The sequence below is a fragment of the Mus caroli genome, unplaced genomic scaffold (assembly GCF_978045245.1).
Source record: "Mus caroli unplaced genomic scaffold, Mus_caroli_1 scaffold_13, whole genome shotgun sequence".
Taxonomy (NCBI): Eukaryota; Metazoa; Chordata; class Mammalia; order Rodentia; family Muridae; genus Mus; species Mus caroli.
In genome coordinates this window covers 46,773,535-46,797,859 of record NW_028227268.1, presented here as the reverse complement: position 1 = coordinate 46,797,859, position 24,325 = coordinate 46,773,535, and the positions used below count along the sequence as shown (strand labels likewise).

Genomic DNA, 24,325 nt, shown 5'->3' with positions numbered 1-24,325 from the left:
TCATCCCTTGGGCCATCTCTCTGGGCCTAGGAATCCACTGTGATCTGTAGTCTACACTGCAGGCAGGGTCCTGGGTAGTGGTGGACTCTTGGCTTCCCATGCAGTAAGGCTGGAGATCTATCCCACGCTGTGACAGCATGTAGGCAAAGGGCAACACACAGTTACTAGCTCGAGAAAAACACGGGAACCATTCACGGGTGGAGGCAGCAGGATCAGATGCCCCAGGTTATCCTTAATTCCAGCCATGTGGAGTATTTGAATCTAGCCTGGGCTACATGAGATACTGCCTCAAAACACCCAACCCAGAAATCAAACCAAACCAAAACTCACATACCTTAAATTGGAGGGGCAGCTACTTGACAGAATCTCTACAGAGCTTCTGATTACACTGTGAAATAACTTAGAATAGAATGTTAATTTAAAACACAGTTTCAATAGACTAGAGGGGAAAACAAACAGACAAAAACAGGGAGAAGATTAGAAGTAATATCCCAAATGTTAGTGGTAGCTGTTCCTAGAGAGTTGGGATACAACTTTCTATGTGTTTCTTTATACGCCTCGACTGTCAGTATCCCGTAATTACCCAATGACTTGCTATTTTAAAACAGTAAAATGTATTTTTTTTTTTTGAGACAGGGCTTCATAAAGCCTAGTCTGGCCTTCAATTCTGATCCCCCTGCCTCCACTTCTCAAGTGCTGGGATCACAGGTGTGTGCCACCATAGCTAGTGCATGGCCTGGGTTGTGTGTGTATGTGTATGTGTGTATGTGCGTATGTGTGTGTGTATATATGGTTTGTGTATACACACATGAAAACTTGTAAGGCTACTAAGATAGCTTGGACACCCTGAGCAATATTAAAAACAGAGAACAAACCACTCCTGTAGCCTACAATTCATATACCACAGCAGCCAGAATATCCCTTAAAGGAGGTCAGAACACGTCACTCTGAAATAATCAAGATCCTCCAAGACTCACCGTTGTTCTGACTACAGCAGCCCAAGTCTCTGCAATGGTGGAAAAAGCTACCACAGTCTGACCTCCCTCTGCATCTTTAACCTCCTCTCTTCAATCTTGACCCAGCTCCTGGCCCCTTGGTCTCCCCACTCAACACACATCCACCCTCAGGGCCTTTGCACACAAGCATCTCCCGACACTCTGCAACACTTCCCCTCCATGGCCGCAGAGTATTCCTCAGTTCTTCGCTCAAATGTCATTTTATCAGTGGTCCCCTCCCTGGCCACTGTAGTGAATCGGAGCCACTGTTCCCAGCATCTCTTTCCCCGTTTCCTTGGACACCCTTAGTCTGAAACGTCTCAGATGGATCACATTATCCCCATCTGAGGTCACAAGATATACCTTCCTGTGTTTATGGCTCCCTCACACTGCCCCACCCCCCATCCACTTTTTCAGTATAAGAGCTGTCTAACCTGGCCCATAGAAGATGTTTAATAAATATACACCAAATGCCCAAACAAATGAGTGGATTAGGTTGTAAACTCAAAATCTGACAGCCTGAGATTCACATTGCCACTCACTGCGTCAGACAGACAGTAACACCGAGCTGCTCACTCTAGGACATTCTGCCCACATTCGACCCACTTGAGAGAAATGACTTGCAATTACAGCCAGGGCTGATGGAAGCTAGCCAGGAGGAGATGAGTGCCCGGGGGGCAGGGGGGAGGTAGCGGCACAAGAGTGTCCATCAGCAACCCAAGTTCTTCTGTCACGATCTGCTCTCCGACGTGAGACACAACTCCAAATTCCCCTCAGAATCTCCAAATCAGCTATGCTCAGTGCTTAAAACATGGCACATTAAATGTCCTTTCTCCCTCACTATCTCTCTGTTATGATTAGATATTTCTTGAAGAGAAAAAAAAAGGCATTAGGAAACCAGTTGCCCTGCCCCCACTCCCTGCCCAAGCAGACAACAGACTCCAGCATATGGGCGTGGCACCCACAGATGGTGAACCGCGTTCATGTTCAGGACCCTGTCTGAGTGCAGCAAGCGGCCAGCCTTGCAATCGCTGCCTGGAGCCACAGAGGGGGACCTTTTTGATCTTGCTAAGCTTTATCGGCTCCTAAAGATTCAAGGACAAGTTGATAGCATAAAGCACAGCCTTGCATTCTTTGCCTTAGGAAAGATAAGAAAATTCATCTGAAGCTATTTCAGACTTTTCTGGAAATGGGACACTCTAGAGATTAGAATGGGCTGGTAGAGGCCCTCCCTAAGTCCCGGAGCTCCCGACTTTTAAGGCGTGTGCTGATCCCGGTGGTGGGATCTTCCTTTCTTCCATCCACTTTCTTTCCTTTTTCTTTCCCTTGACCTCTAGCATCCCGGTTCACGTGTGAGCGGTATTTCATCCTGAGAAGTTCTTCATCAGACGATGTAGAAAAATGTCCTCCTTGCTTATATCTGAGTGCTCTTGCTCCCTCTCTCTGTCTCTGTCCCTCTGTCTCTCTGTCTCCCTCTCCAAGGTCTCACCATTTGCTGGCTGTCCTGGTCTGTCTTTAAATCTGTCTGGCCTCAAACTCACCGAGCAGCCTGCCTCTGCCTCCCAGTGCTGGGACTAAAGGGGTGTGCCACCACCACCCAGCTACTTATCTGTACCTTAAAAGGGGTCCCTTGGTGACAAGAGAGACCTCAGCTAAAGAGTGGGCTGTAAGGAAGGGACAGCCTCTAACACTTATGTAGTGTGAGGCGGTCGTACGCTTGCCACCCCCCAACCTCCCACCTAGTCTATGAAGGGCCATCATTATTACCGTGTGGGGACAAGGGCCCTCCAGGCAGGTCTAAATGACACTTCAAGGCCTTGCCTCTGTCATCTAAATGACACACAGCAATGACAGATGGAAATATTTTAAAAACAACATGTAAGCTTGACTGCACTCAAAACCAAGATGTATACTTCAGTAGATCAGAGGTTCAAACTACTTACTCTTAAAATACACACACACACACACACACACACACACACACACACCACACCACACATACCACACCACACACACCAAAACACACACACACCCCCACACCACATTACACACACCACACAAAGCTTGCTAGGTGGTCTAGGTTAGCCTCCACCTTGCTATCCTCTTGCCTCTTCCTGAGTGTTAGGATCACAGGTGTGTGTCAATGTGCCTAGCTACTTAACTATTTTGAGCATCCAAATGCGCTACCGGTGGAGCTCAGTGCCCAGCAGTAGGTGGAGACAGCTGGGAGATTAGTCTTTCTATATATGAGAACTTAAAGCATCCCACAGGAGGTAGAGGACCACAGACTAGTCTAGACCAGACAGCCAAATCACTAAAAACTGAAACTAGAGAGAGGGTTTCTCACCTGGGAGAGGGGGGTGCACACAGCAGGACCTGGTCCCAAGGCAGGAACATGTGAGAGAGAGAGTGTGTGTTTGAGGGGAGTGAACAGCTGCACACACAGCAGGACTGGGGTGTGTTCCCAGGCTCGCCACACACCCAGGATGCCTGGCCCTGCCCTGAGGAACTCAGGGATCCAGTGAAAGGAATTCCCAAAGAACCAGTGAGTGCAACAGAGGATGGCCTGGGGGAGTTTTAAAATATAAGATGCCCAGGAGGAAGATGGGATGGGATGGGATGGGATGGGATGAAATTTTCCAGAATAGAAAGCATTGTATGAAAAACACATGAGAAATACCAGGCAGAATAACTAAAAGCAAGGCTGTCTCTGTAAGCTAATGGCTCCCTCTGTCCTGCTGCTCCTGTTGCCTACCCTGGCTCCCCTGATGCTGCCTGCCTTGGCCTGCTTGGTGTAAGGAGAAGCAGTTCTAGGCTCTGTCCACAAATCTGCTGCCATCCCACAGGCTTTATCAACCCCCAAGATTGAGTTATTTCCCCCAGAAAGGGGCCAAACTGGACCCACAGAACATTGGCACTAGGAAGGACTCTGGGTGGCAGCATCATGGCAGGCTCTGTCTTCACTTGGTTGTCAGCCCACCTCCTTCACCCTTAGCTCAGTATACACAGGTTATCTAGCCTTAGGTGTTTCCCCATGAGGCGTAAGGAGGGGTGACACCCACCAGAGGGAGACGTCAAAGGGGAAATGGATGAGCAGAGGTAAGCAGTTTGTTGTAGTGTCACATGCTCAGAGGACACTTAACTCAGGGGTTATTATTACTCACGGGGAGGCTACCCATGGAAACCACAGGCCCCTAAAGCGCAAAACCAGAGCTTACTCTACAGAGCTCACCTCTATACCAGCAAGGGACCGGAAGGCCGGGAGGTTTTCTTTCTACCCTATTTCCCTGGGGTAGTCCTCCTTGTGACCTTCCCTCCGGAGAAGTTCCTGTCAGCACCCAATGCTAGTGGACCTGGCTCCACCCTGGTCCATCCACCCTGCCCCACCCAAGCCCAAGCCACTTCAGGATCCCTACCTCTCTCTGCTCACTGCAGATCTTACACAGCCACAGGGGCCGCTTCTGGCCGGGGGAAGCCTCGATCCCACACTTGGTGCAGACTTTCTACGAGAGAGAGGAGACACATGAGTGCCAGTATTTCGGTTGCTTTCTCCTAGGCTGCAGAGGCAGGGCAGTGAGCCACAAGAGCTACTTTGGCACCTTCTAAGAGGACAGTTTCTGTTTTGAGTTAAGGACAGGGCTCCCGGAGGTTCCTAGGAACCTTTGGATGGCTTTGCAATCTAGTTGCATGGATCTCCATGTTACAGATTGCACATCCCATAATTCTGTCCTGTAAGGATCACATCAAAATCAGCTAACGGGGGAAAAATATCAGCTAGTCAGCTCCATAGCACCAGCATGTTCAGCAGCAAAGAACTGGAAATCACCCAAATGCCTAATACCTGGGGAGAATCCAAGCCAACATCAAAGACGCTGCCTTCCAGCAGAGGACTGCTGGCTACCTGCAGATGTGGGCGGAAAATGCGATCCTCTCCCAAAGAAAGTATACACTTGCTTAGGAGCAGGCCAGAAACACTCCCACACGTGCCTGACAGGTTAGGAGCCATGGAGAGACACATGAACGGCTGCCTAAGCTCGTGCTTGGTACCACATTTCTCAAGCAAGGATTCCAGGACCTTATCAGTAAGGTGGTAAGCCCCCAGCACAGGTCGGGAATGAACTGTGTGGAGAGACCTGAGACCTTACCCAGGGTCTGAGGCAAGGGAGAACTGGTTAAGCAATGATTCTGTTGCACCCCCACCCCCCTTTCCCTTCCAGACATAAATAGCCAGATCACGGACTCCAGTGTTTCTCCTCCTACTCAATTGTTTAAGTTCTTAACATCTAAACAGATATTTTGCTTTCCCTAGAGGCACAGCAACAAGCAATGGCAAGAAAGGCCAGGATAAACACTGGGAAGCAGAGGTGGATTTGTTGGGGCTGAGACTGGTTCTCAGCCTACCAGGGGCATGTGATTGAAAAATGGTGGCTTTTCCTGAGGGGTTTACAGAAGCTCCTGTCCCTACAGGGACCAAGGGAAGGATGGATCTGTTATTTGGCCTTTGCTGCAGACTGCCAACTGAGCAAGAGACACATCTCTCCGTGGAGAGAGAAATGTCACCAACTTGGCTTTCCCAGGCGTGTATCACCAGCCTGGTTGGGCGGCCAAGCCTGTGCTCTGCAGGAATGGCGGGAGCCGGCACACTCAGAAGGGAAGCAATGATGCGTGTGTGTGGGCAGGGGTTGGCCACCATCCAAAGTCACTTCTCTGGTTTTCTAAACAAAGTGGAATCTGCTCTAAGGCCCTGTTTCTTGGAGCTGGCAGCAAGGTCCCTTCTCAGGTTCCAGGCAGCACAGGGGGTTCCTTACTGGAAAGTCCTAGCTAGGTTCTCGGTGTTTGTGGCCAAGCACGTAAGGGAGTGTCCTCTCAGAGCTGCCCATTGCTCCTTGGAGATGTTCCCTGGGAGTGCTCTCAGTTCTCTGGGCCTTTTGAAGGAAGAGGCAGCTACCAAACTGTTAGCCCTGCCTTGGGACCGTTTACAGGTAGGGCATAGTAAGCCTCCCCAGAAATTGGCAGCTCATCTCCTAGACTATAGGCCACCCACCACCTCTGGTGTAGGCCTCAGAGAGGCCAGAGGTTCCTACTGCCTTTTTTACATTTTGCCCTGTAACACAGAGCACTCTGCTCCCCCAAGGCTGTTGAATGAGACCCTGCTCTTGAAAATCAAGTGTGATGAAAATACCAGTGGCCACCATTTATGGAGCAATCATGTGTGCCAGGTACAGTGACCCCAGCAACAGTGTGTGGAGGAGGTGGGTGATGTGTGTGACGTGATCTCTGTGAAAACATGGAGCAATTGAGACTCCGAGATCCTGCAGACTGCTCAGCTTGAGAGTCACCAAATGGGGTCACCTTCCAGAGTTCAGCAGAACAATTGAGCCGTTTCCCCAGGTGCCCCATGCTACCCACAGCAACAGAGGGCTGGTTCTGTTCCGGCAGGGACCTAGGACATGACTGAAGGCTCTAAGTAGCTGGCCAGTGACACAGCACAGACTGATTCTGAGAGCAGGGTCCCCTGAGGATGGGGGTATAGCTGGGACACACTTACACATGCCCCAACACTGATTCTTGGCCAGTCTGGTTCTATCCTGAGTTCTCTCTCAGCCTAGCAGCCTCCACTAGCACCCTGCAAAACACCCAGCAGCCCAATGGTCACTGTCCCTAGGGGAAGGGAATAGTGCAGCATCAGGCCCTATCTAGGTTGGATCAGTTCGATATGATGAAAAGACCATAGTTCTTGACTAAAGCTACAGGAACTGATTTTCATAGTGCTGGAGGCCTGAAAGGCCAACGGATGGCAGCCTTCTAGAATATTCCCGTGTGACAGATGACAGAGCTCTGGCCACTTCCTCTTCTTATGAAGTTTCCGGTCACATTGTATGGGCCCAACCCTGTGACTGCTTCTAACTCAAGTCACTTTCCAAAGACCATACCTCCAAGTATCCTATTGGGTGTGGGCATCAGAATATAGGTTTAGGGGACACAAATATTTGGTCCATAGTGGCTTCCCACCATGGGTCTCTCTCTGCTGTTGCATTGGTGAGGACCCTTGGTATTTCTGGGAGTCATCTATGCTCCATCCTATACCACCCAGCCACCAACTTGATGTCCATGTAACCCTGATCCTGGTTCCTGCAGTCAGTGAGCCATGATGCTGGGACATAAGCTTTGATTGGGGCAAACTGGGGTAAACCCTTGGATGGGAGGGACTACCTGATCCGGTCCAAACCTCAGATGTTCTTATGTCTAAGATGAGTTCACCATTCATCCTTTTGAAGATTAACTTGAGATTCACATGAAAAGCAAGCAGTATATAAAAGGCACTCAGCCGACGCCCGGCACTGTTTTATTAGCGGCACCTGTTGCATCCTGCTCTAAAAGCCTATGCGAGTCTCCTCAAGCTCCGCATCATTTGGTGGAGTATCTAGCAGTCATGGATGATAATGTAAAGGGAGATTAGGGACCAGAGAAGAGGCTCAGTGATAGAATATTTGCTCAGCAAAATTTGCCCATCCTTGTGCCCACCGAGTATGCGATGCCCTTAGAACAGAGCACAGGTCGTTGGATGCCACACATGGACAGGCAGGGCCAGGTAGCACTGTGAACCTGATGATGAGTTATGGCTTCCCCAGGAGTCACCATGCCAAAGGTGAGGGTGGTTTAGCTGCACCAATCAGTGTGTGTGTCGGGGTGGGGTGGGGCTTTAAGTGAGATAAAAAAAAAAAGCCATTTTAACACTTCTTTACTGTGTGTGGAGGTCAGAGGAGAACTTTACCTTCCACGATGTGGGTTCCAGGGACTGAACTCAAGGTCACCAGGCTTGCAGCAAGCACCTTTACTGACTGAGCCATCTCACTGGCCCCTAAATTGGGGTTTGAGAGGGTGGGGTTTGCATGTCCTAGTAAATCATCGGATGGTTGGTGGCGTCCATGCTGTGGGGCCAGGCGGGGGAGGGGGAAATAGGGAAAACTTGGACAGATGTGGCATGCAGTCCCCCTCCATGGCGAGGCTGAAGACGGTAGATGTGCTCCAGCCCGGTGTAGGGGGAGGAAAGAGGGGCAGATGGCCCATCCGTGCTGGGGTATGGGATCCCTGCTTCTCCACAGCAGAGAACTCAGTGCTGCCTGCTCCCTAGGTTCAAACCAGAACTGTGGGTAGGCAGGTGGAGATAAAGCCACTCCCATCCTCCTTCAGGTAGAAAGGGCGACAGTGAGCACCATCTTGGTGTTTGTCTCCCTGACTCTTTGCCTTTTAGAGTTTTCGGTAGGGCATCAGAAAGGTGGCAGGATGTGACACTCCCACCCATGTGTGCACAACCCTATTGCCCTACCAAACTACAGCCACCACTGACGAAGCTACAGTGAGTCGCAGGCACCACCCGGCCATATTCACAAGCTTGGAGCACGCCTAGCTGTCAGGGAGCCGGGTATTCTCCAGAGCCTGGGGCTACGGAAAGATAAGATGCTCCACTTCAAATAGTACAGAATTGCTGCTCTATTAAATCTCAGATCAAGAGGGAAATAATGAGACATTTCCATCTTCCTTTATGAGTTTGGTCTTTGTTTTCGGATTTCCAATACAGAAAATTAAGCAGCCAGTATTTAAAAGGAAGAACGAGGGAAAGGTTGTGCATGAAAGAGCAAGCCGGCCTCTCCACCTGGCAAGAAGACCTTAGGCCTGGGGGAAGCCATTGGCTTCCCACGGGTAGTATGGCCTTCTGCAGTGGGATGCTGGCTTCTGGGGTCCCCGCTGCCCATGTACCTGGCAGCCTGAAAATACATCTGAGCACTAACAAAGTCACACGAAGCCTCCAGGCTGTGTGCCTTGTGTCGCTATTCTTAACCCATTCGTTTATCCCTTTGCAGATGTGAGGTCCAGCCCCGAGAACCCAGGAAAGGAGCCAGACAGTAGCACACGGGCCAGATGCAGATTGTGCCCTTCAGAAGCAGCCTTGGACTTGCACTTCTTCTAAGCTCTACTTTTTCTCCCTCTACGTCAGTGGCAACAGATAACCTGTGCCCTGTTGTGGGGAACGAGGAAGGTTATTCCCACAATGTATGATGGAGCCCTTTGCCAGCACATCTTCCTCAGTAAATAACATAAGTTCCTTTAGTACTGCCCCAACCCAGCAGGCATCCTGATCCTACCTCCTTACTCCCCAACCCCCAACTCAATAATTCCTCCATAGGAACTCTAAGCCACAGTCACCACCATGCCTTAGTCTATACCATGGGCCCCACAGCCTGTGTCCCTTGTACAGCCAGACCCCCAATTGGTTCATGACATACAGCCTCCTGAACTCCAAGAGATGCCATTGCTCTTACATCTGCCAGCTTAAGAGACTTCAGAAACCTCCCGTTGCATCTGGATGAAGACCACCCCGTTTTGCACAGTGAAGGGTGCTCAGGATGGACCCCCTCACCCCCACTGGCCTCTGTTCTTCCCTGTCTCCTGCTCCGCAGCCTTGCTTTCTCCACCTCCACAGTTCAGCCACATTGGATTTCCACTGGAGCCCAGTCCTTGCTCTGTCTCTGTCCCAGGATCCCACTGTGCTGTAGCCTTACTGGGACGCATCTGACCACGGGGTCTTCCTCACTGGCCTAGATGTCCTTTAGACTCGAGGCAGAAGTGCCACTTCTTTAAGGCAGGCTTCTCTTGCCTTACCCAGTAGCCACTTCAATTGCAGGCACTTGCCTCTTCTTCCCGACTGTCCAGGTTATGTTTTGGTCCTCTGATGCATGTGAAGGACCACGGCCACTGTCCCCACCAGGCTGTCAGCAGGGCAGAGGCCATGTCTGTTGTTGCCCGCTTTCCTCTTCTTGGTGCCCATTATGATTATCAGCAGAAACCATAAAGGAAGAAAGGGGAGCCCTGTCTAGTACTATAACCAAAAAAGGTGAGACGTGTTCCCCTTGGAATGTGTCCAAGTGCTGGGAGGTAACACACAGACACACACTTAGCAGCATGAGCCTGGTCCATGCCAAGTGGTTCTGATGAGTGGGATGGTGGGACGGAGGTTAGACTGCAGAGAGGCATACACAGTGCATAGTGTGGGGTCCCCAGAGGAGTTCGTACTACTGGCTTGGGGAGGTGCTTATTCTTAAGGAATGAAGCACGGGGCCAGCAGGGCAGGCCTCAGAAATGACATAAAACATCCTTTGATAAAGGCAGGCAGCAGAGATGTCCATCTTACCCTCACATGAGCACCCCTGGGGTACATCCTGTAGGCTGTCTGTGTATGGAATACCTCTTTTAAGGCTGGATCTAGTGTCCCCCAAAATGTCCTTGTAACACCTACTTCAGTTATGCTGCTCAGGAAGCCAAGGCCACATGTCCCCTACCCAGACCACAGCCAAGAGCCCGAGAGCCTGACAAAAAGCCCCCAAGGGGCAGGCAATGGAGTTCGATTGGCAGAGCCTTGGATTCCATCCCGCACTGCATAATCCAGGGGGAGTGGACCACTCTGGTAATTCAGCTCTCGGCAAACAGAGGCAGGGAACTGGGGACTTAGGAGAATCTTCAGCTACATGGTAAGGCGACTCAGGCCACACAAGACTGGGTCTCACAAATAAATGTATAAATTAAAAGACTCTTAAAGCCAGGGAGATCAAAACCCAGGTGCCTTTGCCTAACTCCCCACGAGTTCTCCATGGGCTCCCCCGCCACACCAATCCCACCTCACTCTGCAGGACACTCACCTAGCTGCTTCAGAAGTTGCTTCAAGTGAGGATCTCGAGGGGGCTTAAAGGAAAAGGCACAGTCGTGAGAGCAGGCCTGCCATCTCTCAGGACAACCATCTGGGGCAAATGGCCACCTACACCTGGAAAAACCCTGGGGCTTCTCAGGACTGTCATTCACCACCTGGAGATTCAAGCTCACAGCACTTTGTCAACCCAAGAGGGGAGGTCACCTTCAGAGACTCTCTACACCAGCAGGCCCCAGCAACCTAAACTGTGCTACATCAGGGGTGGGACCAGTAGCTATGTACTTATTCATTTTTTTAGAGATAAGATCTTGCTTGGTTGCCTAAGCTGTACCCAAATCTATGTCAGCCTCAAGAGCAGCTGAGACTACAGGTACAAACTACTTAGAATAGTTATTGAAAAGTATTTTGTGCTTCCATATACAATTAATAGTACACGTAGGCATGTTTTAGGCTAAGGCGACCTAAGAGCTATACAGTCTCAGCACCCACATGGTGGGAAGAGAGAAACAATCCTGACAAGCTGTTCTCTGACACTCTCCTCCCCCATGTTGTGGTACAAGTATCCACCCACCTGTACAAGCACCCCAACACACGATGCTACAAAACGGGTCACACTCATCTCCTAAAAGGTCCAATGCATTGAAGCTGATGGGTGAGACTTTCTCCATAGGAGCTACGCTGCAGGTGACACCGATAGAGGGGCTGTCTGTCCTCCGCAATGAAGCAGGGAAATGCAGAGGCTACACAGCACGGTCTCAGCACACGCACAGGCCTATGAGGCAGGACCCCCGAGTGTCTGCTTATCCCACACGCTGGGCCTGAGGCTTGGAAGCAAAGCCATGGCAAAATCACATCATGCTGTGAGGAAAAAGCTATACCAGCAATAAAAATGATGACGACGTAAATGGAAAAGGTGACAAAAATACCGGCGAAGCTGTACAGGTAACAAGAGGGGGGATGGACACAATGCATATAAAAGCAATAGCTCTTAAACAGTCTGCGTAGTCTGAAGTCGGCAAGCTACCGTATAAATATGTATGTGCACGCAATGGATTCAGAGGTCTCTCTACACATGGAGGATTTCTGGGAAGGTAGCAGCCAAAATGTAAATCAAATACTGCTAAGTCAAAACCTACTTTATTTTACATTGAGGGAGTAGGGGTGTGTGTGTCTGTGTGTGTGTGTGTGTGTGTCTGTGTGTCTGTGTCTGTGTGTGACTGTGTGTCTCTGTGTCTGTGTATGCATGTGAACCACCCAACATGTGTGGAGGTCAGAGGACAACTTGTGGGAGTCAGTTCTTTCCTTCTACCATGTGGATTCTATGACTCACATGGCATGATCATCATCATCAGGCATGATGGTATCATCATATCATCATATCATCAGGTATGATGGTAAGTGCCTTTATCTACTGAGCCATTTTGCTGGTCCTCAAAATCTGTTTTAAATAAATAAGCAGTAAGGGCTGGGGCTACAGCCAAGTGCAGAGCACTTGCCCAGCATGTGTGATGCCCTGAGTTCAGTCCCTAGCACCAGAAGAAGCAGAATTCCTCTCCTTTACTCCCTCCTCCCTTCTCCCTCCCTCCTTTCATTCTGTGCTGGGGATAGAGCCCAGGATCTCATGGATGCTGTAGCGGTAAGTGCTGTATCACCGAGTGGCAGCCCTGACCCCAGAATCCCTATTTAAAGAAGTCTACGCTGAACACGTTGGGAAAGATCTGGATTTTACTGGATTAGATCTGGACTTCTGCAGGCCAGGTGAAACTGACAGCACATGGCAGTGGGACACTGGTTTACAGATCAACTGGGTGGGATGAGGAGTCACTGGGTCACCAAACCCACTGACCGCAGGCTCAGCCTTGCTTGATCCCTAAGACATTACCAGCTGTGCCTGCAGCTGGGCCACCTGCCCTATTAGGCAGAGGAACTGAGAACAGTCTTGTTGCCATAGATTCAGTACTGGGACCCCAGGCTCCACTGCCAAGCAAATTAATACATACAGTTCAGATATTGATGTACGTGTTGTAAATATTTAAACAGTTTATGTGGTGCTAATACTGTACCAGGCACCAAAGGCACTGCTTTATGGAGACAAATCTCGGTGAAGTAGGGATTTGGGGTTCTGTCTTATGAATTAGAGATCTGGATAACTTGGCCATGGGAGCTAGAGTGTGAACCTTGTCCTGTCAGAAACACAGACGTTGGTTTTGGCTGCAGCTGACAGAACTATTTGGGTAAAGCACTTTTTTTTTTTAACATGGACCCAATTTCACCCTCTCCACCCAGTGTGATGGTAGGGATGGGTCCCTGGACCCTACACCTCATCCAGAGGTCCAAACAAGGTGGAGCCTCACAAGGGAGAGGGCACAGCCTAGCCCTGCCTTCCCAAGCATTAGGACATAGCCCAGGCAGCCAGCAAGCCCAAAGAACCCTTAGGTTCTAGCCGTTATCCTGACCACATTCAAATACTGTCACAAACAGGCTCCCAAAGGACACAGCCATCACTGCTTGGCCTAAGACAGAAGCTAGGAGGCGGCTGAGCTGCCCTACAGAAGGACTTCCCACCCTGATGTCCCACCAGGGAACTTGCAGTCCCAACCCATCTTCAGCCAGGAGCATCAGCCAGGAACATCTGCCCGGCTCCCTCCATCTGAGCCACTGGTATCATAGGGACCACGAGCAAGCCTCAGACCTGTGCCAGCCCTCCCTCCCCACCACCCCCGTTAAATGACACCACCTTCATATCCAAAACACCTCCCGCCACCTGCCACTCACACGGTCACCAAAGTGTCCCAGCAGAGGGGAGGGTTAAAGAAGGCAAAGGCAGCAGCTCTTGATTCCTAACACTCACACGGCCTGTAGAGGAGACCATGGCCGGAATGTGGTTTCGCATCATTTCTGTGTCGCTGGACATCTGATCAGGACATTGAGGTGAGGCCCTGCCTGATTTGGGCACCAAGGACAGTGCCCAGTAGTCCCTCTTTTTAACCCTTTCTAGTCCTAATGGACCTCCTCATCCCACTCCAGACTCAGATTGAACTTGGGAGTTTCTGTCTTCTTTCCAATGAGCCATAGAAATGGGTGTGTGTGCAGTGAGGGGCAGGGACACAGGAGGCCAGGGGACAGAGGTGTGCAGTGTGGGTCTAGGAGCACAGTGCAGGCAGAGCTGGTTTCAACAAGAACTTGGGCAAAGAGGGGCGTGTCATCCAGTCAGAAGCTGGAAGACTAAAACAACAGAAAACCTAATTCTGGGCAGTTAACCAGGATGCAAGGCACAGGGCTTATGGTCCCAGGTGATGCACTCAACAGGATGGGTGTTTGTTGGGGAAGGGTGTTAGGTGTGTGCCCAGCATGAGGTACTAAAAGCATACCACATGGGACAGTGTAAAGGCATCTGCCACCAAACCTGGGTTCAATCCCTGAGACCCACGTGGTGGAAGGAGAGAACTGGCTTTCCAATGCTGTCCTCTGACCTCCACACACGTGCTGTGACTGGTGTGCAGTGACACACACCCACACCCACACCCACACCCAGTAAATGTAATTTTAAAATTTAAACAACAACAAAGTGTCCATGGTGTAGGTGTGTAATCTCAAAACTCGGAAGACTGAGGCAGGTGGATTGTGAGTTCTAGGTCAGCCTGAGCTACACAGTGAGACCCTGTGTCAAAGAAGACCTAAAAGCAATGAGGAGGAGGAGGAGGAGGAGGAGGAGGAAAGGAAGAGGAAGCAGCTGGGGGAGAAGGGCGGGGGCAGGGGGTGACTATAGTACTAAAGACAACTGAGACAATGTGCCCAGCACAGCCCTGAGACCCCAGGACGATGTGGTACCTGGCACAGTTCCAGGCTACAGGCACAGAAATCCTGGCCTGGGTGTGGACAGAGCAGCAGGTGTGACCAAGCCCACAGGGAGATTCACAGGAACACATAGCAGAGAGGAATGACACACATAATCACAGAGGGCACAGGGAACAGCCAGGGGCGGCTTCCTGAACTAGCCATCCCTGATAAAGATGGATGTCAGCCCTGAAGTGCTGGGAAGTCCCTGCGTGCCTCTTTCTACCAGGGCCCTACCATGGCTGCCAGTCTGTCACCCCATGTGGCGTCCACCTATCAGAGGGCCATCAGAACCTCGTGCCCACAGGATGTGGCAATGTGCAGTGGGAAAATCACAATCAACAGGCGGTATCTATTTCCAACAACAACATTTTTAAATTTCAAACAGTACAGAGAAAGAATATAGAAGGTTCCTGCACTCACAGGGACCCCATTTGTGGTTTGTGCAGTTAAACAACTGCTCCAAAGCCTCCCAGAAGGAAAAGGGGTTCACTAGCTCCTGGTGAAGAGACTGTAGAGGGAGGGACTCATGCGCTTTAACCATCAAAGTGATAAGCCTGAGTCTCACAGAGTATGTAGTGGGGAGACAAGCAATGATTCTGACTCTCCCCAGGGGCGCCAAGGACTGGAAATCAACATATACATGTGTGTGTGGGGGGGGGCGCATGCATGTGTGCATATGTGCATATGTATATACATTTAGGACTAAGCCATCCTGATTCCTGAATGCAATCCTCCCAGAGTCCCTCAGGCCCTCCCTGTGCCTGACCAACCATCCTGGGTAAGGCAAATCCTCCCTGGAGGCCATATCAGCTCCTTCCAGTTCCAAAGGCCGCTTCTTGCTTCTACACTGGACTTGCTAGCCAAGGCCCTGAGAACTGTGAGGACGTGAGCCACAAATACCCTGTCTTTTTTGTTTTGTTATGTTTTGTTTTGGTTTTTGGTTTTTTCAAGACAGGGTTTCTCTGTGTAGCCCTGGCTGTCCTGGAACTCACTTTGTAGACCAGGCTGGCCTCGAACTCAGAAATCTGCCTGCCTCTAACAAATACCCTTGTCTTAATCACCAGAGGACTAAGGCTCAGGCCAGTTACTGCTATGGACCAGCAGTGGCAGGGGCTCTTTCACCCAGTTTCACTTTTGCAAATCAAATCACTTCCAGGCCCGCAGGCAGTGAGGGTGCAGGAAGACCCAGGTGGTAGAGACAACAGCTGAACTCCCATCAGTCTTGCTGCTTGCTGTGTGGTTGCTTAGAGTTACAACTCGCAACAGTGATAATAGCCGCCACTTATTGAGCAGATATTCCATGGCATTCCGGCGCTCAGCATACATTATCATTATCAAATTTAATCTCAGTGATTTTCACAACAACCCTGCCAGGAAGGCTTAATGAGCTGAACGAGGAGCTGAAGGTCCCGAGACTGGGGGCTGCTCAAAGTCACACATGGAAGAGAGGATGAAACTAGATTGGGACCCTGAGATCCTGGTGTAAAACCCTGATTTGATTCAGCACTGGAAAATGTGCACCAGTATACAGGGGTTGGGGGTAGAGTACTCACATAAGATGTGATTTGTGCTGGACCCAGATCAACATGGATTATGGAACTGATGTCCAGGTGCTAGGACACTTCTCAGGCTCACACAGGTTAGGAAGTGACAGGTAAAGTTTCCCTCCCCATCTTGCCCCTCACCTGAGTTCTAGTGCCTGCACATTAAGAAGGATGCTTCTAGGCTCCCAAACTGGTTCTTAGGGAGTCAGGGAACACAAGTGGATAGAGCTATCATTCCTTGAAGGTAAACTTCCCAGACAAAAAAAGCTGGCCACAACAGAATGTGATCTTAATCAGGCCTCCCACAGATAATCTCTCACTAAGAGTCTCTCCCCGCCCCTATATCTCACTGCAGGTATTGGGATTACAGATACGGTCTACTGCACCTGGTTTTTATCGTGGGTCCTGTGGAGCTGGTCTCAGATTGTCAGATTTGCATGAAAGGCTTTTACACGCTGAGCCACCACTGCAGCCCAAGATCAGGCATGGTGGGACACCCAGGCTTAATCCCAGCACAGCATAGAGGGTTTGAAGCAACAATACTGTAATAAGGAAAAAGGAAATGAGAGGAAAAAGTTTTCATATGCTAAAAAGGCTGGTGATGTGTAAGACAGCTAGGGAATGGGCTGGTCAACAAAAAGACCAAGGTGTGCTTAAACGATTCACTCCTTAACCCCAGAGAGGAGAGAGTCGGGAGTCATGGCCAGTCTCGTGTCAGCCTCCATTAGAACCCGCAGGATAGGTTCCAGGACAGTAAAACTTAAGGAGGTCCTTACACAGAGGCTTCCACCCACCCCACCCTCACCCCACACACCTTTCCATCCGACTGTCCTTTCTAACAAACCAGGAGGGTGTCTCCCTGAACTCTGTGAGCCATCTCCACGAGCCAGTCTAGTCCAAGAGAGCCACATGGCTGGTGGCCTGGTGCTCCACAGCCGAGCTTCTCACCAGCACTGATCTGAAGTGAGCTTTGTGCAAACTGAGCCCTTACCTGCGGGACCTGACTGATGGAGATCTCTCAACCAGAGGATCTGCTGCCCAGCTGATCCCCGCACATTTTAGGGATCACCCTTGCTTGTGTTAGGGCCTGATCCCCAGAACAGGGACACCCAGCTTGCTTTTGGCAGCTTCATGGTCGTCGTGTGAGGGTGGAATAGGAGCCTGTGCTAACTCTCGCCATCTACACCCGGAATTGGGATAATGGTATCACTTGAGCTCAGGGACAATGACATTGAGGCTCCAGATTAAACAGAAGGGACACAATAAGGTTCACTGACTGCTGGGGAGAGAGACAGTAGACTTCTAGACATGTAGACAGGGGACTGGGAGGAGGAGAGAGACTCTCCCTGTTTGGCCCTGCTTTCTCTCCCCAGCCTTGTCTCTCTCTCAGCTCACCAAGCCCGTCACACTAGCCTCATGGTTTATCATCTACTTCCATCTCTGTGGAGACTCTCCTGTCTCCAAGGGTTTTGTCCAGGCTGAGCCTCATGCCTGGCAAACATCTTCACACCCTTATGACACATCTGAAAGTCTCCTCCTCCCTGGCTCCTTCCTTGAGCTCCTCCAAGAGACAATAATGTCTTCCCTGGTCCCCTTTCAGGTGTGAGGCCATCTCCAAAGCAGTGCTGACCACATCACACTGGATAGCCTCCTTCCTGACCAGCTCCCCTGAGACTATGGCTCCTGTGAATACCAGGGAGTCAAACCCAAGGCTCTGCAGGTGCTAGGCAAGTCCTCTATTCCTGAACCACGCTCCCAACTCACATTGTTCATAGTTGATTCCCAGTGCTCAGCAAGAGCCTGGAACAGACTTGTCTGTCACAGGAGGGGAGGTTAAGTGCTAAGCACAAGATGATACAGGGTGAGCTCCCTCTGTGCCTGGAGCCTCAGGTGGCCTATGGAGCATTTAAAGAGGGGAGAAATGTGACTTCAGAGACTCAATCATTCTTCCAGCTCTGTAATCTGGCCTCTGTATTCTTAGAACTTCTTTCTCCAGGGTATGTTGATGGTATAATGGTGAATATCTCCTGAAACATTTCCAGAAACTTGCAGAATTCCTGGATCTCTGTGGGTTTAGAAGGCAGGAAGGCAAAGAAGGCTCATTCAGAGGCCTGACCAGCAGTTTGGAGGGAGGAAGGAGGAGATAGGGTATAGGCTTTGGTATTTCAGTCTTTGTTCCTAAAATCCCTTGGAAGGACTGTTCATCACAGTTACATAGGGAAGGTCTGGAAGAAAGATCAGGGCAGCAGACACTAGGGCAAGGGATGATACACGGACTGTATTACAGAAGTATCAAAACTAGGGGGTGGGGTGGGAAGGCTTTGAGCTCAGCGTCCTTTTAATATTGGGGAGTAATATTGTACTGTTGATTAAACATGTGGGAGGCGCCAGGCTTTGCCCTTATTTACAGAGCCCATAAGTACTTATGTGAAGGAAAGAAAACAGTAAGAGCCAGTTAATGGCAGACCCGGGGGAGGTAGCACCCTGAGGCTCAGGAAGAAGTGGCAGAAAGGCTTGGTGGCAGGGCCTGGTACAGGTAAGATGGGAGAAGGCACAGCTCAGAGGCTCACTGGGCACCAGCAGTCAGCTGATCAGGAAGGGGCCTTGAGTGGGGAGGTCTCAGACCCAAGGAAGCAGTGATGTAATAGGTAGGATGGACAGGATGACAGAATGGACAACGTACAAAGAGGAAGGACCACTATCCTTGGGCCCAGGGCCCAGTCAGGCAGCCAGAGGCTGCTGGGCCTGAGAGGCTGGACCACAGGAAGCAAAATGAGGAGTCGGGAGGCTTGGTGTAGCTATGGGTCAAAGTGGCCAGTCCACAGCACCCCCCAAAACACCAGTCCACACAGACCCCTAGCCAAAGTCAGTAGGTTGCCCCCAGCCCCCCAGACTCTCCCCACCTCCCCAAGCTTGGCACCTGTACTTTGTCAGCTCTACCTTGTTCTAGAAGAACATCAAGGGCCCCTCTGGCCTTCAAGGATTACATTAGCCCCATCCCCCTCTTTCCAGCTATTCAGACATAACCAGTAGGTTCCTTTTTGAACTGTTTTGTTTTCATTTGGAAAAAAAAAAATTCAGCAGCCCAGACAAACATCCCAGAGCTTCTAACAGTCTGGGCAATGGTGCTAATGGCTAATTAGGGACCCTGGTGATGGCAGGCCTGAAGCTCTGTGGGAAACAATGACAAGACAGGGTCAGGTGGAGACAGACCCGCTGGGTGGAGTTAGTGCCAATTATGCTAGAAAGTCAACACGCAGCTCCCACTGCCCCCAGAGAAGGAGGCAGAGGCCCCGGCACCATGTAGAGGATTTTAGACTTTGTCCTACATACAGTAGGGAGCCACGGAAGGCTTCAGGGAGACTCGGAGAATGGTGTGAGCAGAGCAAGATGTAAGAGGGCAGGAGCAGAGAATGAGCCGGAAAGTAGAGCCAAACAGCTCAGCCCTTTCCCTGCACCCAGGGGAGTGGGTCTCATACCCTATAGGACCAACTACACTCCTGTCTGCATGGTGGTGGTGGTGGTGTTCGAGTTAGGATTTTTCTGTGCAGCCCTGGCTGCCCCAGAACTGGCTCTGTTCTCTGCTAGCCTCAAACTCTGATGTTCACCTGCCTCTGTCTCCGAGTACTACCCAGTTCTTGTCTGTTTTTTTTTTTTTTTTAAAGATTTATTTATTTATTATATGTAAGTACACTGTAGCTGTCTTCAGACACTCTAGAAGAGGGAGTCAGATCTCCTTACGGATGGTTGTGAGCCACCATGTGGTTGCTGGGATTTGAACTCTGGACCTTCGGAAGAGCAGTCGGGTGCTCCTACCCACTGAGCCATCTCACCAGCCCTCTTGTCTGTTTTTGAACGTGGTTTCTAAGAAGACATGTCTCTCTCCTTGGAGGTAGATAAAAAAGGAGAAACAAATTTCAATGGAATGGGGCTAGAGACCTTCCCCCTCCACCAAAGCATCCAATAAAGCCATAATTATTTATTTTTAGGGGGGATTATGGATGGAACCTAGGACCTCTTATAATCTAGGAAAGTAATCTACCATTAAGTCCCTAGCCCTTGGTCCTTTGAGGCTGGAATTTTCAGCTATACCATTCCGAATGCACCTGACCTTATCTGATTCTGAGGCTGGGGGAACTGGGAGCCTGGAAGAAGAGAGCCAGTTCTCCCCTCCGCCACCCCGCCCTTGCTCTCTGCTCTCCATCAGCAGAGCTGTTCCCGTGCCCCCGGGGTGCAGAAGGACTGACTACCCACACCCTGAGCTGTGGTCAGTGAGCAACTGACAGCCCTGGGGAAAACTCTCCAGCAATAAAGAGGTGATGTGAGAGCAAGGAAGAGTCGCAGGCCTGCTGAAGTGTGGCAGCTGGCAGGGCAGCAGGAGAGGGGTAGCACATGGTGCTGAGCCACACCGTGGACTGGAAATGTCATTATCTGCTATTTACCACGGCAGAGGACAAGTGAGTCCACAGGATTACCTCTGGTAAGAGCGAGCCACTAAACAGATTGCCCAGCGGCACTTCCTGCTGCCGGAGCCTGGCACAGCTCTACCCACCAGACTAGGAGGAAGGAGCTGCAACTTCAGCAGCCAGGGACCTTAGGGGAAGGTGGGTGGTGGGCACACATGGTTGAGGCGGGGAAGGTGTGTCACTGTGACCCACCCTGGGCAAGCACAGAGCCTGGGCAGGTTTGCTTCCCACCCTTGGGAGATAGGAGCTCTTATTCACTCAATTAGGCAATTAGCCTCAGGGAGACTCAAACCAGACCCCTGCAAACTCCTGGTGTCTGTCCAGACATCTCCAGATCATGACAAACCAGGCCAGACTGTGACAACTGCCTCAGGGAGCCAATGCTGGCGGCCGATCCCCATTCTGTAATCTGCCATGGGCACTGGGGAGTTGCTTCTGGCATTGGGGCACCCCATCCATAAGGTGACATCTGGGTCTCCTCCTTTTGGGAGAGGTCTCCTGAATATTTTCAGCTCTCTTCCTTTATCATAAGGTATGGAGATAATATCTGAACTAGGTTGAGCTACCACCAGTGAGCTGCATCTCCAAGCTTCTATTTCTCCATCTAGAAAATGGTCTAAACACATTGCTTTTTGACTATCACTGAACAGTGGTGGGCTGTGGGGACTCAGGACAGAGGGACTCTCAGAGCAAGCCAATCTGTGTGGGCTTCCTCCTGACCCAAGAACACGATTCCTGAGCTCAAGAGGGCTAGGAAGCAAACTAGAGTGGCTTTTTTTTTTTTTTTTTTTTTGGTTTTTCGAGACAGGGTTTCTCTGTATAGCCCTGGCTGTCCTGGAACTCACTTTGTAGACCAGGCTGGCCTCGAACTCAGAAATCCACCTGCCTCTGCCTCCCGAGTGCTGGGATTAAAGGCGTGCGCCACCACGCCCGGCTTAGAGTGGCTTTAAAGCCTCCTCGAAAAGAGCCTGGCAGTGGTGGCACACGCCTTTAATTCCAGCCCTCAGAAGGCAGAGGCAGGCAGATCTCTGTGAGTTCAAGGCCAGCCTGGCCTATATAGAGTTCAAGAATGGCTAGAGAAACCATAACTTGGAAAATCATAAACAGCAGCAGCATCCACAAAAAGCCCCAGAAGAACGCTCAGGCAGGCACAGCGGTTACATCGGGGAGGCTGCTTTAGCTCCTCGCTGAATCTACCTCACACTGACCCCCCAGATCTGTGAATGGAAACTGGATGGGCCTGAGCACTCAAGATGAAACCGCTCAGAAGAGCCTACAATACTGTCTAGTTCAACCCTTTCCTCTCACACAGGCCTCGAGGGAGTGGGGGGATAAAGTGTGTGTGTGGAGGAGGGGTGATTTTTTTTATTCAAGGTCACATTCATCAGAGGGACAGGGCTGTGTGGCCCTATTATAGTGGGTGTAGGAGGGCAGATATGGATGGCCTTAGATAACAGGATTCCCACACACCCCACAGAAAGACCAAGGAGCCTTCTGGAAATAAGCTTGAACTGTCCCACCTAGATTTCAGACACGGGTAGGCATGGTTGTGTGCAGAGGCAAATTGCAGGGGATCTCAGGAGGAAGGCAGACTAAGGAATGGGATGGAAGATGTCTGCTGTCTAAGGGGGCAGGCATCCGTTCACCTCACTCCAGCTGTGGCCCCTGCAGGCTGTGAGTAACCTGGGAAGAAGGGCTGCAGAGAAGTGTGGAAATCCCCTTATATTATCACATAGTTCCTAAAAACAGAATTGCATTGTTTTGCATGCGTGTGGGTGTGGGGTGTTGATTCTGATGTGATATGAAGTGAAAACATAAACAAAAGAAACTACAGAATAAGAAATATATTTAGGCTCATCAAGAAAATACACGGATATCACCAGGCACTGGCATAGAGGTCGGTGGAGGTCTGGGAACCCATTGCTTGGGGGGCAAGGGTGGAAAGACTAGAAAATCAAGACTATCGCAGCTACACAGCAGGTTTCAGGCCAGCCAGGGTTACTTTGCAAGACCCTGTCTTGAGAACAACCTTCTCCCAACATATACCCTCAGTATACAAATAACATATACATCAGTAGACAACATATACCCTCAGTATACAAACAACATATACATCTGTAGACAACATATACCCTCAGTATACAAACAACATATACATCAGTAGACAACATATACCCTCAGTATACAAACAACATATACATCTGTAGACAACATATACCCTCAGTATACAAACAACATATACATCAGTAGACAACATATACCCTCAGTATACAAATAACATATACATCAGTAGACAACATATACCCTCAGTATACAAACAACAAATACATCTGTAGACAACATATACCCTCAGTATACAAATAACATATACATCAGTAGACAACATATACCCTCAGTATACAAACAACATATACATCTGTAGACACTTGGACATGAGAGGAGAGTTTAGAAGGAAAAACACCCAAACTCTTAGGGTTAGGGCTGGGTAAATGTTTTACCTACATTTGTATAAACTATAATTCTCCAGCAGTCACTGTACACAAGGCACCATCTCTAAGAGAGTATCACATGCCTAACTCATTTCTATCCTCACAACCACACTCCAAGGCAGGAAAACTTTGATTATCTCCAATTTCCAGGTCAGGAAAATTGAGGCAGGAGAACATAGGCAACTGAATGCAGTTCTGGAGACCACTTGGCACTAGAATCTATTATCTTTTAAGAGTCCAAGAGATGGCCAGGAGGGTAGCTCTGTGACAGAGCACTTGCCTAGCATGCTTGAGGTCCTGTGCCCACATCCTGCATAATACATACATCCAGGGAGAGACGAGTCTCAAGGTTAAGTCTTGCTGGGTCTTTAAGACCCAACCTCGGACCTCTTGCTTACTGGTTAATGGCATAACCATGGGAGAAGAAGTTCTCCTTCCTGTTCACATCTGTGGTACTGGGGATGAAGCCAGAGCCTCGTGCTGGCCAAGCTTTCCCACTAAGCCATATCTCTAGCCCCCTTCTTACCCTCTGGAGCCATCGGGTGCTTTAGGCTAAGAAAGGGAGGGCCAGAAAACAAGCTGTGTCCCTGCTCAGTTCTACCACCATGATGCCAGGCCGGAAAGGATGCAAGTTGTGGACACGCCCGAGCTCTGATAAACCATTATGGATAGTCAACTTGTAATCCCTACAATTTTTACCCATTAGAAGCTTCTCTTTGTATTTCAGTCCTTGTTAAAAATCCACTCTAGCTCATGGGTTGTCCAAAGCAGGGGAGACCCCTGACCTAGCTCCTGGTGGAGGGAGGACTAGGTCTGCCAGCGTGCTCATGCAGACTCCAGAGTAACCGGCATATAGCCAGGGAGATATCTCAGGTTTTGGAATTGGGGTTGAAGCTGGAGTATACACACTGCGGCTGGCTGGGGCTGGGGCTGAAAGCTCGTCCTGGGGTAAGATCCTGCCCTTAGGTCTTAGTGGCTGAGCCTGGGGCAGTCTATGCTCTGCTGTTGAAGATGGCTCTGGAATGCTGAGGAGTTAGGCAGGGAAGAAGGCTCAGCTCATATTCTCTTCATGTTCCTCTTATCCCTCTGTTCCTCACGCCCCACTGGACAGCATTGTGGGGTCACGAGGTGGTTCCTTAGTTTTGTGCTACCCTCAGCCTGGATGGCCTGGCCACACACAACAGGCACCCAGCATCTGGTCCTTGCTCACTGACTGCATAGAGAAGCCAACACTGAACAGCAAGATGGTAGGCCATGCTAACGTCACCCGACAGGCCACGCCCTC

The 24,325-nt window shown here is 50.2% G+C and overlaps 1 protein-coding gene across 4 annotated transcripts in view; it reads right to left on the bottom strand.

Moving 5' to 3' along the window:
* Rph3al (rabphilin 3A like (without C2 domains)) overlaps positions 1–24,325 on the bottom strand; it is a 136,412-nt gene that overhangs the window by 44,871 nt on the left and 67,216 nt on the right. For 3 of the 4 annotated variants that reach the window (XM_021176264.2, XM_029484107.2, XM_085829816.1), the window contains exon 5: positions 4,412–4,498. The exons of the other annotated variant lie outside the window; for it this stretch is intronic. In XM_021176264.2, the coding sequence (XP_021031923.1) occupies positions 4,412–4,498 (87 nt within the window). The remainder of the gene's footprint in view (positions 1–4,411; positions 4,499–24,325) is intronic. 4 annotated transcript variants of the gene reach the window in all.